Below are 26772 nucleotides of genomic sequence, written 5' to 3'. Positions count from 1 at the left end.
TAAAAAGCCAAGTTAGGATGATTTCCGAGGCAATGTTTTATGAGACAATAACTATCGTCCTTTGTTCTCAATAATTAGACGACGTCATGAGTTCAAATGAAACCCGACCTAAATTCCAATGAAACGTATCGTTACGAACCAATCAAAGTGAACTGATCATTAAGTAAAATTGAATATGAGTATTAAATATCTGTTGGTTTATTCGTAAGGGCCGAAACAAAAGACTAATATAATTATGTAGACACACCAAAATAATGATAAGTCCAAACATTTTCTTTACTTCGGCTATGTGAATATTTTGTTTCATTTGCTAGTTTCTCACAGTATGTATATGGACTGAAATATATTTTAAGTAACTTAAAGAATGACTTGTATTTTAATAAAGAAATACTTCGTTTAGTTATACTTTCACTATGAATAAACTACATGACGTGTAGGTTCATTAAGAGTTTGCGTATGAATACTCACTTTGCCTTAAGTTTATTACCCATAGTGCTTTCAACTCCACGTGTAAGACGCTGAAATACCTACACACTTATAGATATGTAATACTTACATTTTGTAACAAAATGAAGCCAACTGTTAGTTCGCTGTTTGGGTTGGTTACGTTTAAAGAATCATGTCGCTACGTTCTTTGAGCCCGCGATGTCGATCCTTGCCCGGGGCGAGCGCTCCCTCACAAAGCCAGGCTACCCTTTGTTTTTAAGGATTGTTTTGATATCATTAAAAACTGTGTATAAAACTAGTTCTTTTTAATACTCTTTGTGGTGCGTTACACAAACATCGGCCAGTGCCAGACAGCTATAGACGATCAAGTAGTTATAAAATTCTGAAATCGCTATGCAGATCATAGAAAATACTATATTGTCATCGTTTAAAGACTCAATATTCAGACAAAACAAAAATTCTCATATTAAAATTAATATACCAGTAATAATAGTCTAAGTGAAATTGTTTTTTACCTGTTTGCCATAAAACAAATAATTTTCAGTGCAAATAACGTGCAAAGTTTACGAAAGATTAAAATGTAAGTTTTGGCCTGTGTTATTGTTTTATATTCCGGTTTTCAGTTTAATAATATTGGTGTTAGTATATGGAAAACTTTCAGCAATCCCAACACGTTTTAATGACCTATTTTGAACGGTGTAGATGAAGCAATACACATAGTAGTCTTACCACGTGTTAATGTAAACGTAAACAATAATACAACATTCCAAAAATAAATTTCTTTAAACCGCAGCTCAAATTAATGAACGCGTTTACTAACGGAAAGGAATGTGATTAAATCCATTCGTTAGTAGCTCAGCACTTAACTAATTAATTTTAATTAACCATGCAAGTGGACAAGTGGGCCTAGAATTATTATGCCAGCAGGAATAAAGTTTTTATTGAAGTAATAAAGCTAATCTTTCCAATTAACCATATTTAAATTGACTAAAGTTAGAAAGCTTGTGGAAGCGCAGGAAACAGTAATATAATAAACACGTATTAAATTTGCTGTAACTGTGCCGAGGGGTTAAAGCGAGTCCTTGATGTTTCACGTTATGGGCTGCAGGCAGCCACTGTTAAAATAAATGCAAAAATAGTTTCATTGCAATACACAAGTAAGTAGGCATCTGAAAGAAATTACTTTCAATCATAGCGATACGGTATGAAGCAATCGACTTCATTTCCTTTCATTATTCTATCAAGTCATCAGAAATGAAACAAGGCTTTTTAAATTGTTTGTCCGGCCTTTAAGACATACATTTATTTTGTAAACAACTTTTTATAGCAACAAGATAACGAGTATGTAGCCCTTTGTTGGCCATAAGAAACGAAAAGTAAAAAAAGGATAAAGGCCTTTGCCATTTGATGACGCTAATAGCTGATTATAAAATAAATAAAGAGACAACAACAATCTTGGAAAAACCCTTACTTATGCCTATGTTTCTACTCGCCAACGAAATGTTTCTAAATATTCGTGTTTGTTTAAAACCATGTACGAGTAGGTACAGCGCCGCAAATATATTCCGTGCATAGATTCGACTACACGTAAACAGATTATCGGAAAAACCTCAACTGTAGTGTCCCAAATAGGGTTGCCGCGCCGCGCCGCCAGCGTACACGTATTTCAACAAATTTTACACCATTCCCGATCAATAATGCGGTTATATTTTTGCGCCTGCTATTTCCTTTGATGTGATTTTATACGTGCCTTCAAAAGTTATAAGATTAAATTTTAATGATTCTGGTTTTAGTCTTCTCTTTTCATCGTAGGTAATTCAAGTACGCTAAAAGTATGATACTACCAAGACTATTATGAACTGATTTAACACTAGAACTAATAAGGAAAGGCGTATGTTTATATCTGGAGATATCTTTTTACAAAATATTCCATTTGGCACACCATTAACGAATTTATGTGTCGGAGCAACAAGTAAATTAGTTAAAGTTATTTACGATGCCAATACACAATATTGGTTTTGATTTTATAATCGAGCCCGCATTGAGAATCAACCACAATTACTAAATGTCATATAACTCAATTGACAATATAACAGAGATCAATAAAATATTCGTTTTAGTGTTCAGTTCGTTATTCAATAATAAAGCAACATATGTTCAAACGTTTTGTTATTGTAAGTTACTATGTTAATTGGAATAAATAAAAGTACGTAAATTAAACCTAAGTCAAACAGTTGTTTTCATTGTACTATTAATATGCTTCTCATACGAGGAACTGAAAACGAATTCGCCAAAATATTCATCTCAATTTGTATGGATTGGATAATTAATATTTGCTCGGATTATGTCGGGATGTTTGCTAGAATATCGCTTGAAAAAATACAAATTTCCGGAAAAACCGCATTCGGTTTGCATCAATCACGCGGCGTGATGAAACAGTAGCTATCATCAATCAAAAACTGTTTTGAAAATCTATTCGGATTAGTACGGGGAATATCCGTTTTAAATATTGGGATAACTAGCCTTTTAGTAATAAAAATAAAAATATATACGGAAAAATTGACTACTTTTCATTTGAAATATTATGTGGTATGAACCATTTCCTACTCGGATAAATGTTGAGGATCCAATTTTGCGTCAAATATTGTGTCTAAGTACCACGTATGATCACGTAGGAGCAACATTTTCGCAATCTGAATACGTAAAAGTAGTTGAAGGGAATGTCCGTTGAAGCTAAAAGCTAAGCAAGTATTAGGTTTCTAAATAGTTTGATATTTATAGCAAACAACGGCTTAACAAAATATACGATTTAGGATGTTTTGCAATCTATGAACTCGTTCTATTGAAATTATTTGTAACGTAGCCATCGATGATTCAACATTTTTCCTTTTTATCCTCATAGTAAATAACATACTATGTTAAGTATTTATTTTGCATTTCTTGTCATCACTGTGTTTTATTACAAAAGGATGTCAGCTTAAAGATTGCTTAGGTACTCCTAGTATTGTTAAACATACATACAACAGAGCATACAGAGTGTCCTAGAAATCTTAAAGGCTCTGTTTACTAAACTGCATGCTTATCTTGTTTAACATCTGACATTAAATAAACTAAGCAGACCTATATCTTTAAAGCCTAACTTTAATAAGTACCTGTATTTGTATTTACGTAGTTTTTATATAGAGTCACATCACCGTCTGACAATTGCGGACCTCTTTATTTTAAAGCGTCATTGCGCCCACAAACAGGGAATATAGATTCACCATAAATTATGTATCTTAACTCTTTGTGGTTTATATTGAGTCAGATGTAGAGGAAAAAAGTTAAATAGCCATTGTTCTTTTAAACAAAATAGAATGGAGTAATGAACTACCAAGGCCAGACATCGATTTTTAATTTAACCAAGGAGTTTGTGGAAATATAATAAGTATTTATTCAAATTGTTCTTATCCGTGTTTTATCCGTCTGTTTTATGGGCGTAGTAAATAATATAAAAAAACGAAACTACTGTACAAATAATACCATCAAAATGTGGTCAAACGATTTACCACATTTTTTTTTCTGTTTTACTCATTTTTCAACACTATTTATTTCCGTTCATTACAGATGAAATTCGTAATTGTTTGCGCCTAAACTTCTGTCTTGTAGCCATGTTGATAAGAAACTTGGAAGTTATTTGACCAGGAGCTTATCTTAAGGTAAAGAGTCCACTAGTTGTTTTATTTGTGGCATTCACGGTAATTCCAGCAAGTCGTACTTTGAGTAAGATTTGCAAGATAGGGTTTTATTTGATATTTTCATGGATTTATATAAAACCTAAGAGACAGGGTTTTACATGCCTTATTCAAATGATTTGAGATCGCAAATCCTCGCTTTCATAAAACTATCACGTATTCATTTGTTAGCCGAATTCGTTCTTATAGTTATGGTTAGTTTTGTGATAGCACTGAAGTTTGACTTGCAAAGCCAGCGTCTGCACTTTCTCAGAATCTCATTGAGCCTTTGAGGCTCAATAATTTTGATGCAAAATTACACGTGAATTCACTTCAATTCTTTATACATTAAGTCCTAATTATCATACACTAATGAACTTACCCTTCCCCGAATTCTGTCCGGCATTGTTCGTCCATGGTGAACACGTAATTGGATAGTTCTTTGGCACCACCCAGCTCCACGCCTTCATCAGTACTTCGCTCGTGCAAACACCACCAGCGCCTGACAAAAGCCTTATTCTCAGAAATTGTATCAAGAAATTAGGAATTAGGGTGCTCTTTATTTCATAGTGGCCCGTCATTCTTCAAAGCACATGACGTTTTTCTGTTTCTTGGGTGTGGGTCAGATGTGGGATACTGGCAAGAAAAAATAATGACTTTGGTTTTTGATTAAACAATCGTTTTTTTACTACAAGACTCAAAATTGATTCGCAGAGTTGATTCTCCCTTCAATTTAGTCATATCAGCTTTCGACACGAATAAAAATACTCCTAGTGGTGGCAAAATTATCTTAACACACTTTGTATTCACTATTCTCATAACACATGACCTTAACCATCTCAATTACCCTGACAATCACTTTGATTTACCTCGACATATTAGGTATATAATCGCTAATGAGAATGCAGATACAATTTAATTATATTAATTAGAGGTCGGCCGAGATATTTGAGGTGAGCAGAGCAGAAGGCGATGACGTCACACAGGACACAGAGTGACAATGATTGTGGGATACTATTGGTAGTTAGATTTACTTGGAATAGTCTGATATAGTCTTTATAGATAGACTAGGTTAAAAAGAACATTAACACAAACGTTAAAGATGTTTTTCTACTTCTACTACTTTATACAAAAACTGATTATTAAAACGTGCGTGAATATTTAATTAGATTTTCTGTATCTATTATAAATTATATTTCGTACTCTACACGTTCGTGTTTCGGAAGGCAAGTTAAATTGTGGGTCCCGGCTGTTATTCCTACATCTTTGACAGTCGTTACAGATAGTCAGAAGCTGAAAAAAGTCTGACAGCCAGTCTAACCACGGGGTATCGTGTTGCCCAGGTAACTGGGTTGAGGAGGTCAGATAGGCAGTCGCTCCTTGTAAAACACTGGTACTTAGCTGAAACCGGTTGGACTGGTAGCCGACCCCAACATAGTTGGGAAAAGGCTAGGCCGATGATGATTTTGTACTCTACACATGCAATATACCTAAACATATAAATTCCTACCAAGTAATTCTATAAATAATTTAATCAAGTACCTTTTTCGATACACAAATAAATGTTCTTTGATAAACGTTGAATTCAGTTCAGTTCTGCAAATAATTACTTATCTTTCGAACCGTATTTCTAAGTAAACATTATTTCGATTGAAATCTAAGTCTGCATGATTTGAGTTTGGATTTATCTTCTTTACCCCACCTATATAAACTGGGAACACAAATATAATCTCTTCGAATTATTCACTTGTTGATATCAAGAACTTTTAAGTATACACGTCGTACCTTTGATTTTTAAAAGTAATATAACTTTGAAATATTTTGAACCATTTATTTGCTGTTATTTAATACGTAAATTTTATAAGACAGCATGGCACTTAACGGTGACTAAAAAATTACTGACGTTTTAGATTTCTGCATATTGGAGCACAAAATAATGCTGACCTTAGTAAAAAGATTTAGGGAAATATTTGTAAGAAAGTAGAAAGGGCATAAGAAAGTTTATTTACTGACTATAACTGGCCGACAGCTGAAATAATTTTTTTTGTACATGAACAAAGAACAAGGGTACGAGAAATAACAAACAAAATAAACGACACGGTTCAAAGGTAGATTATTATTGTGAGAAAAAATGTAACAACAACGCAAAGAGACTAACAATATTAAGCGAACGATAATTAATTGATTGATTTAAAATTATAATGAAGGTTGGCGAGGGATGTTTCTATCTCCAGTTTTGTAAAGTAAATTGTTCATGTTCAGATTTTATTTATTGGTTTTCTCACGCTACTACATTGGTGGATAAGCAATCAGTATACTAGGTAGCTACGTTATAGCTACCTATTCTACATATTGCAAAGCGAAACTGCTTAAGTCAGACTCGCGACACTGAAGGTTCTGCACATATAGGCTCAAAAAAAATGGTCACCCATCAAATATAGATATGCTAAACTAAAAATTTGACGGGTGAAGATTTGGCGAAAATTTCGCACCCGTACATTTCCTTTTTTTCTTTCTAGATTTTCGAATTCTTTCTAGTTTATGTGGTTGATACATACTTGGATTTGTCATGGAACTGTTCCTTGGAGCATGATGACCAGGCGTAGTTGTGTAGAGTAGCCAGGACCGTCGGGGCCATAACTGACCCTCGAGTTGCTTCGGTCTGGCACTGACTGTCCCCGTCATGGGTTAACCCTAATCTGTGAAAGAAAATGAATGAATAATTTTTGTGAGGCGAATAATATTTGTTTTATAACAAAACGTTTTAATCACGCTCTTTTATTGGAATGGAATTGATTAAGGAGTCTGGTTGGATCCGAAACCAGAAATCCCGTTTAGTAATGAACCATCCTCACTATAGTTACTATATACAAAATAGTAATTTTATGCCAATATATATTATTAATCCAATTTAACTGGAAATTAAATTAAAAGAAGGAAGCTTCTAGCTTATAGGATTTTAGATGTCTCTAGGCTGACAAACAAATGTCTGTTAATAACTGTTTTTAAGATATTCAGGTATTTAGGTAATTCAAATCATCCTAAAAAGGACAGCCATTGTAATAAGCAAATAACGGTAAATGAATTGTTAACACATTAACTACTTATACGGAAATAAACGCCAATCAAAGACGTGTATGAAAACAATAACCGTCGTATCCAACACTCCTTTCACACATGTTTATTTATGAACAATAAAAGGAGCTATTAAAACCTATAAAGGCATTTTTATTTCAATAAAATAATGTGAAACAAAAGATGGGACCGCGGTCATAAATTCTACTTCGCACATTATACTTGTTTCTTTTGTTTTGTAAAATCCAGACGTGTGCAGTGCTACGTTGACGAGTTAACAGCTTTCAGCTTTCTTTGTTTTCAAATTTTCTTTTGTCATTATACAAATGATTTGTGTTTTTATAAGCTTTCATGACACAATTAGAGTGTTGACACGGAGATGAAAGATCTGTTGTTTGTGGCTCCATTTTAGTGCCAAACGGTGTTTTTTTATTTGGGGTGTAGTTATATACGTTTTATGTATATCGAAAACTTATGACTGTGTGTATGTGTGAGGCTTATTAAACGTATAATCTAAGGAAAACGCAGACAAAGTTATAAGTTTCGATAAACAGAAACTATTTTCTTTTCAAAGAAAAGAAGCACACAATTCCTTGTACTTTCAGTTCCGGAAGCAAAACTGCATAAATACAAAATACTTAAAAATAAATATCGTTTTAAAACACTATCCTACAGTAAATATAAATAATTTGTTAACTTTTTATTCGCCTACACGCACAAAACAAACAGTTATATTCATTTCAGTTTGAATACCTGTCAATTACACGTGAATGAAGTTGGTACCTTTTTAACAATTTGCCTCGGTTCACTCGCTTAGTTTAAATGGCCCGGTTGTTTGAAGCCGCCTTTATAAAGCGTGTGATGGCAATTAACCGTTTCAAGCGTCGTCATGACTAAAGTACCATTGAACACCCAAAAAGGCAAAGCTGTCGTATTTGGATGCGTGAGAGGCGAAATTGTTAAGAAAAACTGTTAATTGTGCGACCCGTCAATCGTGTGGAACTCTCCATTCAGTAAAAAATGTAAAGGAAATCGTCTTTCTTCGAAAGTTATAAATCACTCACTTACCCGCTATTTATATCAATTCAATTTATAATCAATTAAGCTCAAGTTTTATTACAAAACACATATTTTTAACTTCCAATTATTATTTACTTTACTCTTTGTTTCAATTGTTTTACTTTAAAATAGGAATTGTGTTTTTTTGTATATTAATGGCCAGTTTGCTATTTCATTAAAAAAAATGTTTAGTTTACAAACCTATTTTTGTATTATTTTTCGGCCGCTTTTTATTTTTTATAATATAAAATTGGTGTACGATGTGATGTTGGCCAGTATTTGTTAACAAGTTTTGGTATAAGGCCTTTTTTCATGTATACGAGGTATACGAGCTCTGAGCATAGTTATAATTTAGATAGGTACTTATTGGAATCGAATAGAATGCCAGTACCTATTCTAACAAAACCCAGATTTTTAGTAGATACCTTAGAAGACATAGTAACGAAATCGTAAGTAAATAATGATTAATTTCCCTGCATGTTTACCCAAGACCTCCCTTGAGGCAAATTAATTAATCCTGTAGTACGGAGCTAATTGCTCGTGCTTGCCGCGTGTTCCGCCGGTACCGACGCGATGCCGCGACGTGACGTATTAATCAAGACTACGATTTGGGAAATTGTTCGACGTTTACCTGAATTTATGTAAAATTACAATCTAAGTGAAGCGGTGTTAGTCGTGTAGTTGCTTGAGCTCTGTGTTACATAAATTATCTGGTGTTTAGAGAAGGTTATACTTGCCTGACTTACTCGACTATGGCGAGCAATTAAATAGAGGTTGTATATTATATGCGTGAGCTTAAGAAACTTATATTTTTTTAATTGCATTGAAATAAACTAAATGTAAAACAACTTTTGGAATAAACTTGGCTACAGTTTATTTTATTCAATTGTTTATTTATAAATTTTGGTTTAGTCTCAATATTTATCCGTCAACTTTGAACGTTATAGCGTTACAAACATAACAAGTAAAATCACTCAACAGTATCATATCAAAACAAAACGGTACAGACAGACAAATTAACAGATAATCATGTATCTAATACACGAAGATCTATCAATGTCACTAGTGTTTTTATAAGACAGATGTTCAGATACACATCGGTCAAGCGTGGACCGTGTCACGTTACAAACGATCTTCGAGTTTTTATTAACATTCTGCTTTTTTTTATCTAGCTCGTTAGTTGTGTATTTCTCTGAATCTCAATTTTAGAACTAAAAATATGGATGGGAAGAATAAATCGATTTTAAGTCCGTTCTAAGTAGGTAGTCTTGGTTTTAAAAAAATGGAACTGCTAACGGAGAATTACTAAAGCTTAATCCATGACGGAACAAAAGCAACAATTCATTTATTTATTTATTACGAAAGTACCGAAAGGATAAAATAACTATTATTGAAGCACCGCTCTCTGTCTGTGAGAGCTTCACAGTTGAAAATTACACAGATAATATATTTCTACTGACGCTCTAACCTCAAAAACAAAGGTGGAGCTTAAATAACGGTTGTTACGGTCATACATTTGTTGATGGGTGACAAAATTTGTGTAACCTATTAATACGGAATCCTTAGTGTAGCAAATCCGACTTGCACTTAACCAATTTTATTATTAACCGGTACAAAAATAACTAAAAATTAAATTTTAAATGGGTATAATAATATCATACTTCGCAAGTAATAAATGTGATAACTCTCACAAGTCACAACACACCTTGACCGTATTTATTTCCCTGCCGCCAAAACAATTAGGTTGGCACGATAAGGTTACCATATAAGTTATAAATCATTCTGTTCGTGCCCTCTATCCTTGCTATCTGTACTACATAGTGTAGCAAACAACGCCGTATAAAGATTTATCTCAAGACTTCTACATGCCTGCATGTAGAGCAGGAGACCTACTATGAAGTCTTTAAGTAAGACTGTCAACGGTGTTGAAAAGAGACAGCGCTCTACGCCGTGTAATGATGGAGCTCTCCCTCTCTCACTTCCACAACTACAATACCACTGCTTAAAGAGACGGTAGTTCGCGTTTTATTTATATCCATTTACTAAAATGTTCTGGATAATTCAGTTCTGGGCCAAGGGCTTTATTAAGTACAAACCAAAATTATTTTCGTTCAATGCTACTTCCTGCGTGAATATGTGTTGTTATAATTAATTCGTTTCAAAACATTGTTTTCATAATTTAGTAAGTGTGGAATTATTAAGTGTTGTTAGGGTTATCTTTATTCAATATATGTAAACCTTAATAAATCGTTATTGGTACACAAAATCAGCTACCGTACCTAATGTTAAAACACGAGGAAAATATGCATAAATAAATGTTTATGTTTTTGTAAATTAATTCACATCATCACGGTGGTCTTAAATTACTCTTTCTTTATTTCAGATGTTTTATTAAACTTGCTATTTCTAACAAAGTGTAGTTCAAGGTTAGACTATAAAAAATTAATGACACAAATAAAATAATCTGACCGCGTATCTTTGCTGGAATCTAAATTTAAACTGTTTGTACAAATTTCATACGGCTTAGTTACCGCGGTGTCGGGAACCCATGTTTAAAACTGTGACAGATGACCGCAACGGAAATACATTTGTTGAACATACGGCGCACATCAAAAGGTCAGGGCATGTGTGGAAACACTTGGTAAATTTAGCACTGAGCGCTGAACAAGACAGAAATACGCATTATTTATTTAGCCATTACTGTCCCAAAGGCCAGGTTCCCTTAGGTTTTTCCACTCTCTCCGGTCTTTTCTTACCATGTTTTGTGGTATGCATCCAGCTCGTCGCCATCTCATTCGAGACTATCGTCGCCGCCGCTTTATTTTGGATGGAACCCAGTGAGTACATTCTTTGGCCCAGGAGTTCACTAATAGCGTTCTAATTCTTTTGTGTTCTTTTTTTTTGACGATTTTCGTTTGGTCTGCCCATGTAACTGCACCTTAATGCAAGACGCCTCGTAGACTAGCATAACGACCAATGTATCAGTCTCATTCATGTCGACACTTTATTTCAGGCTATCATTACGTCATTTGGAAGCAAGTCAAATCCTTTGTGAGTCACCTAGCGACCTGAGGTTATCTCCTAGGCCTAATACAAACAGTGCCCAGTGTAGATAAGCCGAATTTAATCTAAATTTGATATTATTTTCGTTGGAAACAGACGCTGTATATTAAAACCGCAAAACACTGGCTTTGCTTATTCTAATAAGCTATATTTGTTTATTAGATCATCATTTAATAAAGGGCAATCTACTTATTTACTTTTTTATTTGGACTTGGCTTACTATTATTAAGAGATCGCATCTGATGCAATTTGGTTCGTCAAAAATTCGTAAACATCTGTTTAGACTGATAATATGATATACCCAACTAAACGCTAACACTATCTGAATCTTGTTTTTCGCAGTTTGTCCCACTAATACAATTGACTATAAATTCTTTCAAAAACTAAAATCAATGAATAGTGAGATGCAACTAAATTATAAAGATTGCTCAAATATCAACCTATCAGCGTACTTACACTGTAAAGTGACAGTTGAGCTGCTATCTGTTTATGACGTTCATAAAATGAATTGACATTACAGTAGTTAGTCAATGTTTATTCATAATAAGCCATTGATACCAACACTAAAGTCATATAAGTACTGTTATTGATCTAATTAAGAGTAGTATTACATATCAATTAGACAACACCATATGTCGAGATATTATGATGATGTCAAGTAATATAGCCACTTGGAGAATGTCGAACGTCACATGTTCTAAATTGTCACGTGATTTGGGGACACAATAAATAATTAAGTCAGCCTGTTTAGCTTGCGTGGATATCCGTTAAAGCTGTGAAAACATTGCTTTCATTCAGACGCAGTCGAAAGAAGTTGTCCATACGTTAATCCAGGGTATCACCAAATTTCATCAGAATTAGTAAATCGATTAGGCATGGAGAATTGACAAACATATAGAATAACAAACTTTAATTTTATGGAATACTAGCTGTTGCCCGCGACTTCGTCCGTGTGGTTAGAAGATATAAGTTATGATTTAGCCCTGCTTTTTCTGAATTTTTAAGTTTGAACCAGTAGTTCCTGAGATTAGCGCGTTTCAAATAAACAATATTAGTATAGTTTAGGATGATTGTAATTGTAATCTGCACTGACTAGCTTTTGTCATTCTGTATTAGAATTATCTTCCAGTCTTACCAGAATCAACTAATTGGCATGGTTTAAAGGCCCCGATTGCCAATTAAATTGAGTAAAATAAAATAAAAAATCTAAAGAAATTTGGGTTCAAGAAACCCTCCTTTATAAACTGATAAATATTGATAATATAGTATATAGCTCAGTCCAGACTTCCTGAAGTTCTGTTTAGCGTTTAAACAAATAAACTACGTGTTTGAGATGAACCCGACGTGTATCAGACGGCGACGTGTCTGGCAGCATCCTAAGAAAACTCTCTTTATTTACTAACAAATATAGTTTCTGCATGGTGGTTAATAAATGAACGTAATATTATAAAGCGGAAGAGCTATTATGGTTTGTATAATCGGTTTAATTTCGACAAAGCGTAGTCTGTTTTGAAGAGAACATTTTTATATTGAATCTGATCTATAGATGAGGTTATGTAGCATAACCAAGGATACCTTTTTATTTAGGAAAAGATGTAAGGGTAAAATGACTTCAAACTAAAACTTGACTACAAGGTCATGTGGGACGTGTAATAAAAAAAATATTAAAACCTGTTTTAGGGCCGTGCACTAAAACCATGTTGATATAAATCTCGTCAATCTAATAAACTTTAGAGATTTGCTTAATTCGGTATGCTAAATAAAACCACTCATTTGAATCTCAAAGAAAATACTTTTATAGAGACAGACTCGTTACGGTGTACGTAAAAGGTAAAATAATAATAAACCTTAGTTTTAACAGTAATTACTTTAAATGTAGAGCGGAGATAACTCACTTTAGGAGTCTAGTTTTTGCGTTTATGCGAAAATGTTTAAACTTTGTAAGCATATAAGGTCTTGTTGGCTCTATCTATTAAAAAGGTTCTGTTATATTCTAAAACGCAACATGTTTTAACATAATAAATGACGCATTTGAGCCTCTTACTAGTGGATTGTCTAAATTCATTTTGGTATCTATTTATGTCACTCGGTTAAAAAATGACAGTGACTGTCAAGTGAAAAAAATATATTTTTTTTTTTAAGTTTTTAAAAGCCTTCTGCTAGAAATCAAAAATGATCCCACGGGAACATAAAATTTCGACAAAAATCGCTATGCTATGTGTTAATCCTGATAATCTGAAATATTAAGTTTTGTCTAAATCGATTCAATGATTTTTGCGTGAAAGAAGAACAAATTTCCATACATCCATACACACAAATTCCACTTGAATGATATCAGTAGAATTCTTAATGTAATTACGATTGCTCACAAAACAGCAAACACTGCAGAACTTAATTCTGTTCTCCAATCTAAATTAATCTAGTATCCAACAACTCAAAGTACAGATGGAGTAAATCACAGAATTAGTCTCACCTAGTTTCTATTTAAATAGGAATTGGACACAAACTGGTGTCGCGTCTTCCTCAAACTATTTACGGGCTAATTAAAGGAACACACTTCCGAAGACAGTTCTAAGATGGCGGACATTGATATACTACTCAAGGTTTCTGGTGTCGTGTGAGTATAACCAGAAGAAGATAAATAGATACGGAAACATTATAAAAATCGGTCAAGTGCGAGTGCAAGTGCGAGGTTCTGTATAAATAAGCTGAATAAAAAAACAACAAAAATGTACCAACCTTTGCTTAGTTTCGATGTTTATTTTCATTATTTGTTTTTACAGCGGAAACAGAAATAATTAATCTGTGCGAATTTTGCTGCCTATCACGGTTCATGTGATACAATCTGCTGACAGACAAACGGATAGACCGCGATGTCGCCGTAATAGGGGTTTTTATCCTTTGAGTAAGGAACCCTAAATACTCTTATCGTTTTAGATAATTTAGAAGCCACCTACCAAGTTTCTGGATATTGGACTCCGAGGCGTGTAAAAGAAAGGTGTTTTAATTATGCAGTCAACGTAAGAGCAGTCTTTGACCGATTTAAAGGACTATGTGACAGTCTAGTGATAGATTGCCAAAGGTAGATCTTTTTTCAACGAAGCTGTTATTTTGGTTTTCAACCAAATTCAGAAAGAAGACGTACTCGATTTGTCTGTATATAGTTTGTTACCTCAAAATTTCAGACTAAATGAAAATAAAAAACATTTTGTTGTTTTTTATTCATCCAGGTAACGTAAAATAGCTATCAAATTGTTCATTAGAATATCATCAAGTTTGCCTCAGAAGTTTTTTATTCTAAGTAGGTTGTATACGATTGTTCTTAAAAAAAATGTGTCCTTTTGTACATTTTGTTTTCGAGTGCGCGTTAATGTTAATACAATAGACGGATAATTAACGTAATGAATGCAGTAGGCGTTAATAGTAGTTATTTCGTTAAATCGATACCCACGCGAGACAAATATTCTCGATTTCAAATCAATAGGCAATTAAATCAATGGAGTATTTGTTAAATTGATTGATTTATAGATAAGACATAAATAACCTGACACCAATATATAGGCAATAATAGGCTTCCTTATTAAGGATTAACACGTGGGCAATCAGGTACCTACATACTTGGGCATGTATTTTCTGCGGTTAATTCGTATTATTTAATATTTCCTTTAAAATCTATTTTGATTATCATAAATAATAGATCGCAATTGATTGTTATGTAATATGACAGGCACTAGAAACAAACTTTGTAATTTGTCGTTTTTGCAACAGGAATTGGTTTGTTACTTGCTGATACGGGCTTCTGGTTTGAGAATCTAAACCATACAGGGTGCCACCCAAATGCAAACAAAAACATTGAAATCGTCCCAGTCAGGAGGAGTATATTGACAAACATATCGTATATTTTTCCTATTATTTTTTGTTATTTCTCATATCAAATATTTTTGTTTTTAAATGCTGTTTGCATAATTTGTTATTTCTAGGTAAATAACGTTTAATTTCATGAAAAAGTGTTTAGAAATCAAATTCATAAAGAAAATTCGCTTACTGAACTAGAAAATTCATACAAGGAAAGGTATTTTTATATAAAAACAATTCACGATTACCGTCTTTCAGAACCGTTGTGAATGTTTAAGGAGCGTGAAACCGAACGAAAGTGGAGAGTGGAGTCTCAAGTTTCACGAATTCCTCTCTGTTATTATACCACTCCGCGTTTATGGTACTTGGTGGTTTAAACCCTGTATGGGGAGAAGGAAGAACCGATTTAAAGAGGGCATTTCATAAAAAAACCTAAGTAAACCGTCAGACTTTTAAAAATCTATATCTATACTCTATATATAGTAATATATAAAGCTGAAGAGTTTGTTTGTTTGTTTGTTTGAACGCGCTAATCTCAGGAACTACTGGTCCAAATTGAAAAAATCTCCAAATTGAGAAAACCGTTCATCGAGGAAGGCTTTAGGCTATAAACCACCACGCTGCGACTAATAGGAGCGAAGATACAATGGAAAATGTGAAAAAAACAGGGCAGGTATAAATCATAACTTATATCTTCTAAACACTGGGACAAAGTCGCGGGCAACATCTAGTATTGAATAGGTGTCACATTATTAAAAAGGTTAGAACGAATAAAAGCACATAAGATGATGAAATGTATGGTAGTGGGGGCTAGAAACGTCACTTGTTAGTTAAGAGCGTACTGGTAAGTGACGTCACATGAGATTTTGTTTTACTGTATCTCCTTACTTTTTTGTTTACGAGATAAAATATATGCAACCAATACTTTTTGCAAATCTGTCTCACGAAACAGAGTTTTTGATTTGATCGTCTTATGTAAGCTTTTAATATGACAAATATTAACCGACTTACATCCACAATAAATTAAAATTCATAGACAGTTTTAGTTCAAGCAGTTGGCAAACAGCGCATAAAGTTCTATACCTAATTATTGAGACGATACAAGAATAACGTACCGCCTTCTGTTAGCTCAAATCAAATAGTAATTTATATTGATTATTTCAGGGAAGCAATATTTTAAATGAGATCGGGGATACATTTGAGATGAGCATCATTTTAAGTGCCCATTCAGATTGTTGATGTATGTAATCCTCAACTATTACCAGGCACTTAGTTCAACAAAAGTACCGTGATGTTAAAATGCCGCAGCTGCTTTTATTCATATTAAGCACACGTTTTAAAGTTACTTCAGGAAGTCCCATACGTTAAAACTTTTGTGAAATGTAAGCGTCGTGTCTCGTGTTACGGGAAATGTGTTTTATGTATAAAATACATTATGTATACGTGTTTATGTAAATTGTGTGTGGAACGTACTTCGAGAACTATGAGCCGATTTTTTTTTAAATAACTAGTTCGCGGCGTCAACTCGTAGTTAATGGAGGACATCGGTTGTATCTGAAACTAGTCGGGCGATCTCTATATACTCGTCAGAAAATCTTTTCTTAAATTATAATTAACGTTGTAAAGCAATGAAAAAACACAATTTTTAGTATAGTAAAATTTTTAATCGTGGCCTAAGCTCGTAGATAATTGTTCCGAAACTAGTCGGGTGGTCTCGATAATTACACGTGAGAAAACCTTTTCTCAAATAACAACCAGCGATGTAAAACTAGGAATAAACAGGAGTTCTAAATCAAGACATATGTGGTCATAGTTTCTATAACTTGTAGTATACGACAATCCCAGAAACTTGTAATTCATTGTAGAACACTACATACTCCGCGTTATATAGCAACAAGCTTCGAAGCACAGAAGTTGCCTTTGTACAAACCATCTAGAAATCAACCTAGAGTAGCGAACAGTCGTCACCTACATTCGACACAAGTTAAGACATGAATAACGCTCTTATTATCATAGTGGTAATGTTGTTTTTGCTACGGCCACTGACTTAGTATTACGTTTGACCATACTGGAGTACAGTTTGGTCTGCATACAATTGATACATATGCATATCACACGTCTTACTTAGAAATGAAATCAGTGTTTTAAGCTAATGTGTTACACATTGCAATCACGTTGGGACAAACATTTAAATTTCAGATTACATAAGTCATTAATTTTTATGCGAGTGTGTGGCGCAAGTCCTGTGCTCATGTTATTGAGTGTTTAAAAAGACGGGGTTCTGAAGAATACATAGTTGTGTCTGGTCCTTACCACTACTTTCTAGTAATACTCGTACGTGTAGAAGCGAGATAGCACACTGCGCGACGTAGAGCCCTTTCTTTCTTGCTCTTCCCTCATAATCAGTTTATAAATATAATATAATGTTTTTCTTAATCCAATTAGCGGTTACTTAAAATGGAATAATATCATGCGTTGAACGCGATATTTTAATAAAAAAAATATGTTAATTAAAATTGGCGAATAGCTATTGGCATAAACAGTTCTATTTAAAACTATTTCAAAATAAATAAATGACTCAGATTTTAATAGTTTTCCTTGTGCTTCAATTCGTCTTACATTACAAACTTTTAGTTAGCAAACGTCTCGACGTCAATGTTTAAATATGGATATGACTGAAGTTTCTTAATTAAAACAAGTCAAACGTTCAGCTTTGAAAGATAGACAAAAGTGTCGCCATGAGACTAAGTAATTAGAATCTGTTGCCTTAGTTATAGTCTAAAAGTTATGTGGTTATTACCTCAGCCCTACCAAGCTACCTTTTAAAATAATATAAATAACTAGCTGTTGCCCGCGACTTCGTCCGCGTGGTTAGAAGATATAAGTTATAATTTATACCTGCCTTCTATCTATCTTGTAGGATTCAGTCAGCGTTTGCAATGTAAGCGCAAAAAATGTGTTTATTTACGACCTCACATGAGAAACCTCAAAAATTATAGCCTATGTGTTATTCTGATGTATAAGCTATATTGTGGTAAAGTTTCATTCAAATCCATTCAGTAGTTCTTACGTGAAAGAGTAAAAAACATCCATACATCCATACTTACAAATTTTCGCCTTTATATTAGTAGTAGGATGTAATAACCAACTCGGACATACATGAATATAAGAGTGCACAATTGTGTGCGCCAAGACAGATGCACTCTTCATTCCCTGACTCTCATATTAACTGGAGATAGATCAGGCGCAGGTATTTAATTTTTACCAGCCTCCCGAAAAACGTATGCTGTGATATTTATTAGTAGAATGCGCACAACATTCCAAGAGTTAGTGCGTGTGTTGGGATCGAACTCGAAATATGAGGTTTGGCAGTTCTGGTCTGACCACTGGGCTATCACAGCTTCACTACACGGCGTAGAGCGGAGTCTATTTTCCACAACTGCGATAGTATTACATTAATAGATGACGGAATCAGGGCCTGTCATCATCATCATCCTAGCCTTTTCACAACAATGTTGAAGTCGGCTTCCAACTGAAATATACTAGTGTCATGACATTTTTTTCTCATGTCAATCCATTCAATCGATTCAAACTAAGCGAATAAACAAATGTCACTTGAATTACACAACCAATCTTTAAATAGATTCAATGTTAACGTAAATAGGAAAAGTTATTCCTTGCATTGCGTTTTACTATAGCTATTACGGTCAATTTTATGACCTAATTCCATCAATGTAATGGAATAATAATAGCGTTCTTCTTATCTGAAATCTAGACAAGAATTTAAGCCGTAAGATACAACTAAATACTGTACAAGGATGAAAACCATTGATCAAAACCCAATACTTTCTGTAAGCGGATTTAACAAAAACTTGACATAATATATCTCGTTTTGACATAAGCCGTGATGGCCTTAACCTAAATACGCAATTGAATAAAGAATAGAATGTGGCTATATACATCTAGTACAGTTCTTCTATAGCCTCATAAATGTTATACGCTAAGGGTCCGTTCTCACTGACGAACTACTCGACGAAGTGGAACGTGAATTGGCTTATCAATCTGTATTCTGCAATAGTGGTAACTTTTTAGATTACGACCTCTACGGTTGGTCTGGTATTCATACAGCTGCTCTCTTTAGCTTGCCGAGCTCCATCAACCCTTAATCCTATCGTTAGTATTCGAAAAAGGCGATATGGCATAGCTTAAATTAAAAAAAAATTGACTACCAGATTTTTTTTCTGATCGACTCACTCAAATGAAGACGAGCAAATGAATTTTGAGGGCCCAAAAATCGACTACGAGAATTACATGGTCTTTTGCGTTCTGTTACTGTAGTATCTACGTATAACGTACTAAATAGGAAAACTAATAGGCATATATATGCATATAATGATAAATCTATGATAGGCTTAAGTTCGGTTTAACCTTCCTCGTCGATATCAATGAAATGGAATCAATCCAGCCAGAAATAGATGAAAGCCTCGCATATCCACATCTTGTGCGAGTGAGCAAAGATTTATTTCAATGTAATGTTATATGTTCGCGTATATTTAGATCTGCCACTGACTGTGATAGGTCTTGTAATAAATAAAACGGTTTTGATCGACGTAATGCGTAGATATATTTAAAAGTAAATTATGAATTTAAAAAGAATCCTGCTTCCGTATGTTTTCAATTGATACGGTATGTGTGCACAAAACAGAGAGACGTTGTCGTATTATCGATTCAAATAATGCTATTTAAATATTTATGGCACTAATAACAATCAAAACAAACATTCGTTAAAGCAAAGCATAAAATTACAGAATTGAAACATTACCGGTTCCATAAATAAAACTTGTTGCATTTCGGAAGATATAAAACGATTGCACACAAAACAAGTGAAACAAATTTAAACATTTCGACGAAAACAATTATTCAATTCGTGGAAAACGATGTTTAGTACCATAACGCAGCGTTAAAGCCATAAAAATACCATTCATTAATCGTTGTTAGAGATCGTTGAACAAACGAATAAATCGAGTGCTAATTAAAAGGCGGACTAAGGGTTCTTTGTTGGGTTCAGTACACTTTGAACCGGGGCCCAGGGGGCAGGGGCCCGGGGCCCACACTGATTCACTACTTTATCGTTATTCGTCGACCGCTACATTAGGATGAAGTACATTTTACGATGCGAACCGCGACGTCTGAATGACGCGCTAAATGTACATAAAATGTTTTAGGAGTTCCCGACAGAAGGTAACTCTTATTTATTCTGAAAACTTTTATAGTACCGTAATAACTTTAATGGGTTTAATTAAATATATCACTTATTTGCACTTTATTACAAAAGACAAAAAATACCTTGTGTATTTGTCATTATTTTACGTTTAAACTTCTGCAATACAATAATGGACATTTGGACAAGTTTGGTACTATAGATGAAACAAGGATTAACACTCAGGCAAGTATTTGAAACTCACGCAAATGAAGTCGCAAGCTAAAGTAAGTACCTATCCATTAATTTAGTTAAATATAATTGCGTTAGTAATTGTTGAAGAAACTTCTTAGCCTTTGTGTCTTGTTTTGATAAATGCATTCGTTCCCATTAGCTGAATGGTTAAAGTAAACGCAACAGACTACTCTTCTAATTTATGACCGTTATATTATTTCTAGTAAACATTAGTGCGTCACCACTGTGTCAACATATAGGCCAACAAAGGGTTTTGTTTCAAATTAACTTCCGTATTATGAATCAAGAAATATTGCTTTAGTTAATAATTATTTGATTTGTTTAAATGTAGGGAGTTTTATCGATTCAGAGATAAAATGAAATATAGTTTTCGATGTCTGTGTAGATAAACGTGTCATACAAACAAAGCTCTGGATTATACCATCACCTCTTGGTGTCTCCTACACCAGTTCTAGTTGCCAATGCGATATAGTATCTTTTAAACAATCATAAGTTTTCCACCGCAAATTCTACTATATTTAGTTTAACAGAAAATCTATATCGACGTTATCGAGGTGACGACAAACGATAGTAAACCTTTTTGTTGCAAAATCTTTCTCCCAAGTCCCACACACATTCATTCAGTAAGTTATTGCTTAAATTGAGCACGTTCGCGAGAGGACGCTATAAATAAAACTACAGTAATGGTTAATTATGTCTTTCGTGTGGTTTCCATACTTAAACGCGAGTGGACTCACTCAGCATTTTACTGAATGCCAAGCTGCCGTTTACTGCATGCCTCGTATAATTTAACTTCTATTTCCTAACTAATGTTTAGGTACGGCTGCTTATTAAGGTGGCTAGTTAAAACTGTCATGTCGGAACAGATTTCAATTTATTGTCAGTTCAACAAGGCTTCTGCATTTCGCTGCAGTTATCAGATGACTAAAAAGAAATTAGATTTTTGCATGATTCAGGCACCTAGTACAAACTAGGACTGAAATATATAAAGAGAAGAGAAATAGAGTTTTGCTTGTTTCTGCTCCTGTTAGTCATAGCGTTATGTTGTATAGCTCAGAGCATAATGTTTTAAATTTTAAACTACTCAAAGCAAAATTAAACCCTTCTTTGTTAGTTTCTCCGCAAACTATCCATCGCTAGTTGTTACGAAACGGCTTTATATTACCCTTCAATCCATACGGGACTCACATAAAATGTACATGAGAGGACGTTAAAAATCCTTTTAGAGCAAAACACGTCGTATGTATAAAAATCACGATCTTGTGTTATTTTTATCTACGAGTACGCTCCGTAATGAATCAATACTATTTTATTTTTATAGATATTGTTGATATAAAACCAACAAAAAGAATCCTAGAATCAGAATTATACTACCTATCCTATTTTATACTATCAGATGAAATATATATTCGCACTTATTGTAATATTTATATTTTATGCTAACTTTCTCTCAAGGTTTTTTTTTCGGGAGAGTACTTTTTACTAATATAGGGCACTTTTTATCCTAGTATCACCTGGTTCAAGCATCTTTCCTAACTATACCTATAATAAAGCGACACCACGCAGTTTAGATGAAAATTAATTAAAATATTGCTTATGAGATTTTAGTCGTGGAAACGTAACAAAAGAACACACATTCACATTATATTGGCTGAGATAACACCTAAACATGGTAAATGTTTGAAGATATATAAATAAAACATGACGAGAAAATAGGATTTTTTTTTTACCGTAATATTAGCAAGAACAAGTACATATTTATAATATTTGGCACTTGTTTTAAATGTAGCTAACAGACACTTGCGAAATTGTTTCCTGTCTAAAGAATTGTTCAGAGTCTTGCACGCAATACATGCATTAGAGGGAACTCAATTACACATAGTTGACCGATGGTAAAAACTGTTGCTATGAAAAACCGGGGGTCTACCAACAGCTTTCTAAGTAAGTAGTCGAGACGAAGAAGTGAAAGTGGGACCGATGTAACTTGGCGCTTCAGAAAACAGATAAAAGTTTGATAGAGCGAGATCAAGGTATACAAGATAGTTTTGTGAAACGGGGACAGCGATATTTTGTAGCTCTTACCCGACGTGCCAAGTTGCATCATCTGCACTTTAGAACAGTCTTTCTAAAGGCGATGTTAGGCCCCCATCAAAAATATTTATCTGTTGCTACAAAACTGAAAACCTACTCGTTCAGTCCGGTCGTTGACCTTTGTTTAATAGTTAAATAGTAATAAAGGTCATTATTATCGAAGCAATCGTACTTTAAAACGTGGTTCTTGTATTCATGAATGATACAATTTTGTATTGTATTTTTAATCATTTTTATAGTTTTATTTTTAAGTTAAAATCAACATGTTGCGCATACAGAAATGCTGTATTTAAAAATCGCATTGATCTAGTTTTGTCTTTTGGCAATTTTTCTTCATAAAATCAGCGTGCAATCAAAACATATATCCCAAACTCACATATGTTAGAAATAACAGAAATAAACGATAATCTTGAACAAACTTCATAGCAAAAACAATTATAGACTCACAAATAACTACACAAGAACAGTTGGCACTCTGATTGATCGCAACATTTGGTAGGCAATTTTTTACCCGCATAAATAGGTACACACCGATTTGTCTACATAATGTATGAACCAAGATTATTTACTGAATTGAGAGGCGTAATTGAGGTTTCGTGTCAATCAGTGGGTGATTAAAGCACACTATTAATTTAAAGTATTGATTAAAATTTGTCGTTAATGACGAAGTGATAAGGCTGGTTTTTGTATGTCGTTTAGAAAAATAAGAAGAATTTATACCTAAAAAGTACCTTAGATTTGGTTTTTGGATATTTGGTTTTTATACTGTAAATAAGGGACTGACATGTGTGGTTGTGTCGTTTTGTTGAATGGTAGTCGTTATCTATCGACACTTCCCGACACATCGTTACAGCGAGTTACATCATATAACATGTCATATAAATATGCATAATTTGTACTAAATCTAAACTGGAACATTGCCTTATTTTTGACCCCTTTTTGGATGTCTTATAAGTTTAACGCGCCTGACTATGGCATCATAGCTCTCGAACAGTTACAACGATTTTTATTTCAATTTAGTTTGTCTTCTTCTAAAGACAACCTAAATAACCTAATATGCGAGTGTTCTTAGATATGTTTGTTAAAAATCAGTCGAACCTTTTAAAGTTTTTAAATAAAAGCGCACAGAAGTAGAATATTGATGACTTAATGAAGAAGAGTTCTTAGCTTCGTTCGAAATTTAAAATTTTGTCTTTTATCCTAAACAATTCCTAATACAAATAAAACAAAAAACAAGAACTCAAATAAAAAATGTCAAGTATATCACTTACAGATGTGCCAGTTCATGTGCTATGACAAAGGCGCTGGTGAGGCCTTCGTCCCGGTCGATGGCGGCAGACCTGGTTCTGGAGCAGACGCCTCCCACGGGGGCGAAGCCGGACGGCCCGCCTAGCTGGGACCGGGTCAACCAGACTGTTGCGTCCCAGCCAGTGCTGCCTGTGGTAAATATGGGATACATTCAAAATTCCACTTCTTTTGCAACCTATATTTAGTTTCTGATACATGGCATTGGCTACTCTATTTGACTCTTGCTGTTTTGAGCTACTTTACATCAATCCCTTTAATAGCGGAATCAATTTCGGTACTACGATAACTGAATATAGATTTTTAGTATCGGGTACTGTTGCAATTTTTCTTTTAACGTTTAAAAGTTAGAACACTTCTAAAAAATGTAATGAATTTGATAATGAACTATTTTGCGTCATGATAAGTATTAGAATGATCGGTTTTAGTCACTTAATTTTTCCTTATTTCGGGATAATACTCTACATTTTTTTTACTGCTAAACAATTTATTAATTTCCAGATAATATTGCTGTTAAAATTATTTGAGCAAATAAGTTTGTGTCGCATATTATCAAGAAAACACATAGTATTAACAAAAGAAAGAGCTCTTTATCGAGAAACAGTCAAAGTCACGAATAATGTTACTTTTTCGATATATTTGTTTGACTTATATCGTTGGTTCAAAATGAGTGGTTATAAAGTGACAAGGAAAAAAACATTTCGTGAAAATAGTGTGACATGCGAATAGAGTGAGAAGCGTTAGTGCGAATAACGGAAGTTATCATAATAAATCTTAGAATAAACTAAACCTTGTGACACAGTCTACTGGCTTTAAGATTTGTAGCAGATTACAATAAATAGCCCACAGTTGATGATCTGTGGAATTAAAAATTAGATAGTGTTCAGTATATACTGCACCTGCCGGCAACTTCATTAAATGTTTGTAGTTCCACTTATTCACTGCCTCCAGAGACTTCTTCACGTTCCCATTTTTTATTACATAATCTTTCTCCTCAATCAGAAACAATTTGTTGATGACGAGCGTCATGTTCGAGTTCAGAGAGGGATCGTTGAAGATGGCACTGACCTATAATGTATTACATAAATATTGAATGAGTTAAAGCATGCACTCCAAACGGGAGCGTCATACGAAAATAAACACAAGAGCCGATACAGCGGCGGAATACTCACGATGTTCATTAATGCTAGGATGTAATGCGTTACTCTCTCTTTACCGTGGAACTTTATCATCGTATGGTCGGCCACGATGGCCATTTCAAGCCACAATCCCTTGACACCTAAAACATTAACGACAATGATACACATTCACGCTATTCATTTTCCCAATTCGTCGAACCACACTGAACACACCTGATAGTGGTCTACTGATTGTTTGCACTCCACGAAAGTACTCGACGTCGGAGTCAGAGTACCGCTCGCTGTGTCGAGGCCGGACATGCGGCACCGGCACCGGGTCGTCCTCCTCTCCGAAGTCAAGTTCAAGGTCGGTGACCGTGTCACCCGTGAGGTTGTACGCGGCAGCCTTCTCCGACAGCTCCACGTCCCGACGCCGCAGCACGTGCGACTTGTCACTCCTCGTCGGTTGCAGCACAAACTCCTCGCCGCCGACCTGCAGCAGCCCGTACAGCTGGCCATCGCAATCCGTGACCGTCGCTGAGGAGCCCTCCTCGTCTACGACTCTACCTTTATAAAACTGACACTCATTGTAGTATGGTGAGCTTATGGCTCTGTTTTCGTGCAGCTCCAGCTGCCAGCCCAGCAGCTGCAGGTGGCGGGTGTAGCGGGCCGGCGGGGCCCACGCGCCGGCGCCGGCCGCCGCCAGCAGCGTCGCCGCCCACAGCCAGAGCGGCATCGTCCGCGCAGCGCCGCGAGCTCCGCCTCTCTGCCGGACGCCGTACGACGCGCTGCGCTTACGCATCTACGCACATGGCGAGCGTCTCGTCGCGCGGAAGGTAAACGACTCCGCGACTTATAGATTGCATGTGCTTCATGCCTCATGCGTCATTTGTAAACAAAGGGCGAGCGCCTGTTTTTGTTTTATTATCGCCTAGCGTATAGCTCCGTTACATCTGTGTATGTGCACGTGAACTTCCGATTGTTTTGTGTTAGATGTAATTTACTTTCCTTTTATTTAGATTCAATATAATCGATGAGTCGTTTCCTTCCACTGTGACAATTATTGCAAATTTGTAGTCAATATTGATAAGAATTCTGCGATAAATGTCAAGTGCATGAACTTTTGCACTGCTAATTGAACCGATAGTGCACAACAACAGTATGTTTTACAAAATGTGTTATTTATTTTGACGATAAACTTATGTGTTAGCTGCCTTGTCTTTAGAGACGCAATATATTTACACAAGACTATACAAAAACTCATACGTTTCGTGTAAAATAGGAAAAAAAAAACGAAAAACTGTTTTCTGCGGCAAGAAATTAAAGGAAGCAAAAATGATGGGATGTAAATGCTTCATAGCTTCCCAAATATCTTACCAACGGACATAAATGCATAAGCAGATTTATTTAAAACATGCAATACTTTTGCAGTAAATTCCTAATGTTATGAATGTGTGCTTGATAAATATTTCAGTCACGTGGAACGGGCGACGCTTGTTCCATACACAGTCCCACAATACATTGTACGTGTACCATATTAAGCCGGGCCTACACGCTGCCCAACATAACTCCACAAACTTCAAAGTACTCG

General features: G+C 34.7%; 1 protein-coding gene across 1 annotated transcript in view; it reads right to left on the bottom strand.

The window, feature by feature from the left end:
- The window catches only part of LOC113500501 (A disintegrin and metalloproteinase with thrombospondin motifs 3-like), a 41661-nt gene extending 15663 nt beyond the window's left edge, over nucleotides 1-25998 (bottom strand). Inside the window, exons 1-6 of the mRNA XM_026881326.1 lie at nucleotides 25416-25998; nucleotides 25236-25342; nucleotides 24963-25131; nucleotides 24030-24195; nucleotides 6719-6859; nucleotides 4543-4662 (exon numbers count right to left, since the gene is read on the bottom strand). Of these exons, the coding sequence (XP_026737127.1) occupies nucleotides 4543-4662; nucleotides 6719-6859; nucleotides 24030-24195; nucleotides 24963-25131; nucleotides 25236-25342; nucleotides 25416-25983 (1271 nt within the window). The 5' untranslated portion in view covers nucleotides 25984-25998. The remainder of the gene's footprint in view (nucleotides 1-4542; nucleotides 4663-6718; nucleotides 6860-24029; nucleotides 24196-24962; nucleotides 25132-25235; nucleotides 25343-25415) is intronic.
- Nucleotides 25999-26772: the final 774 nt, after the last annotated feature.

The sequence above is a fragment of the Trichoplusia ni genome, chromosome 14 (genome assembly GCF_003590095.1).
Source record: "Trichoplusia ni isolate ovarian cell line Hi5 chromosome 14, tn1, whole genome shotgun sequence".
NCBI lineage: Eukaryota > Metazoa > Arthropoda > Insecta > Lepidoptera > Noctuidae > Trichoplusia > Trichoplusia ni.
The sequence above is the reverse complement of the archived record's forward strand: the minus strand, read 5'-3'. Positions and strand labels throughout refer to the sequence as shown.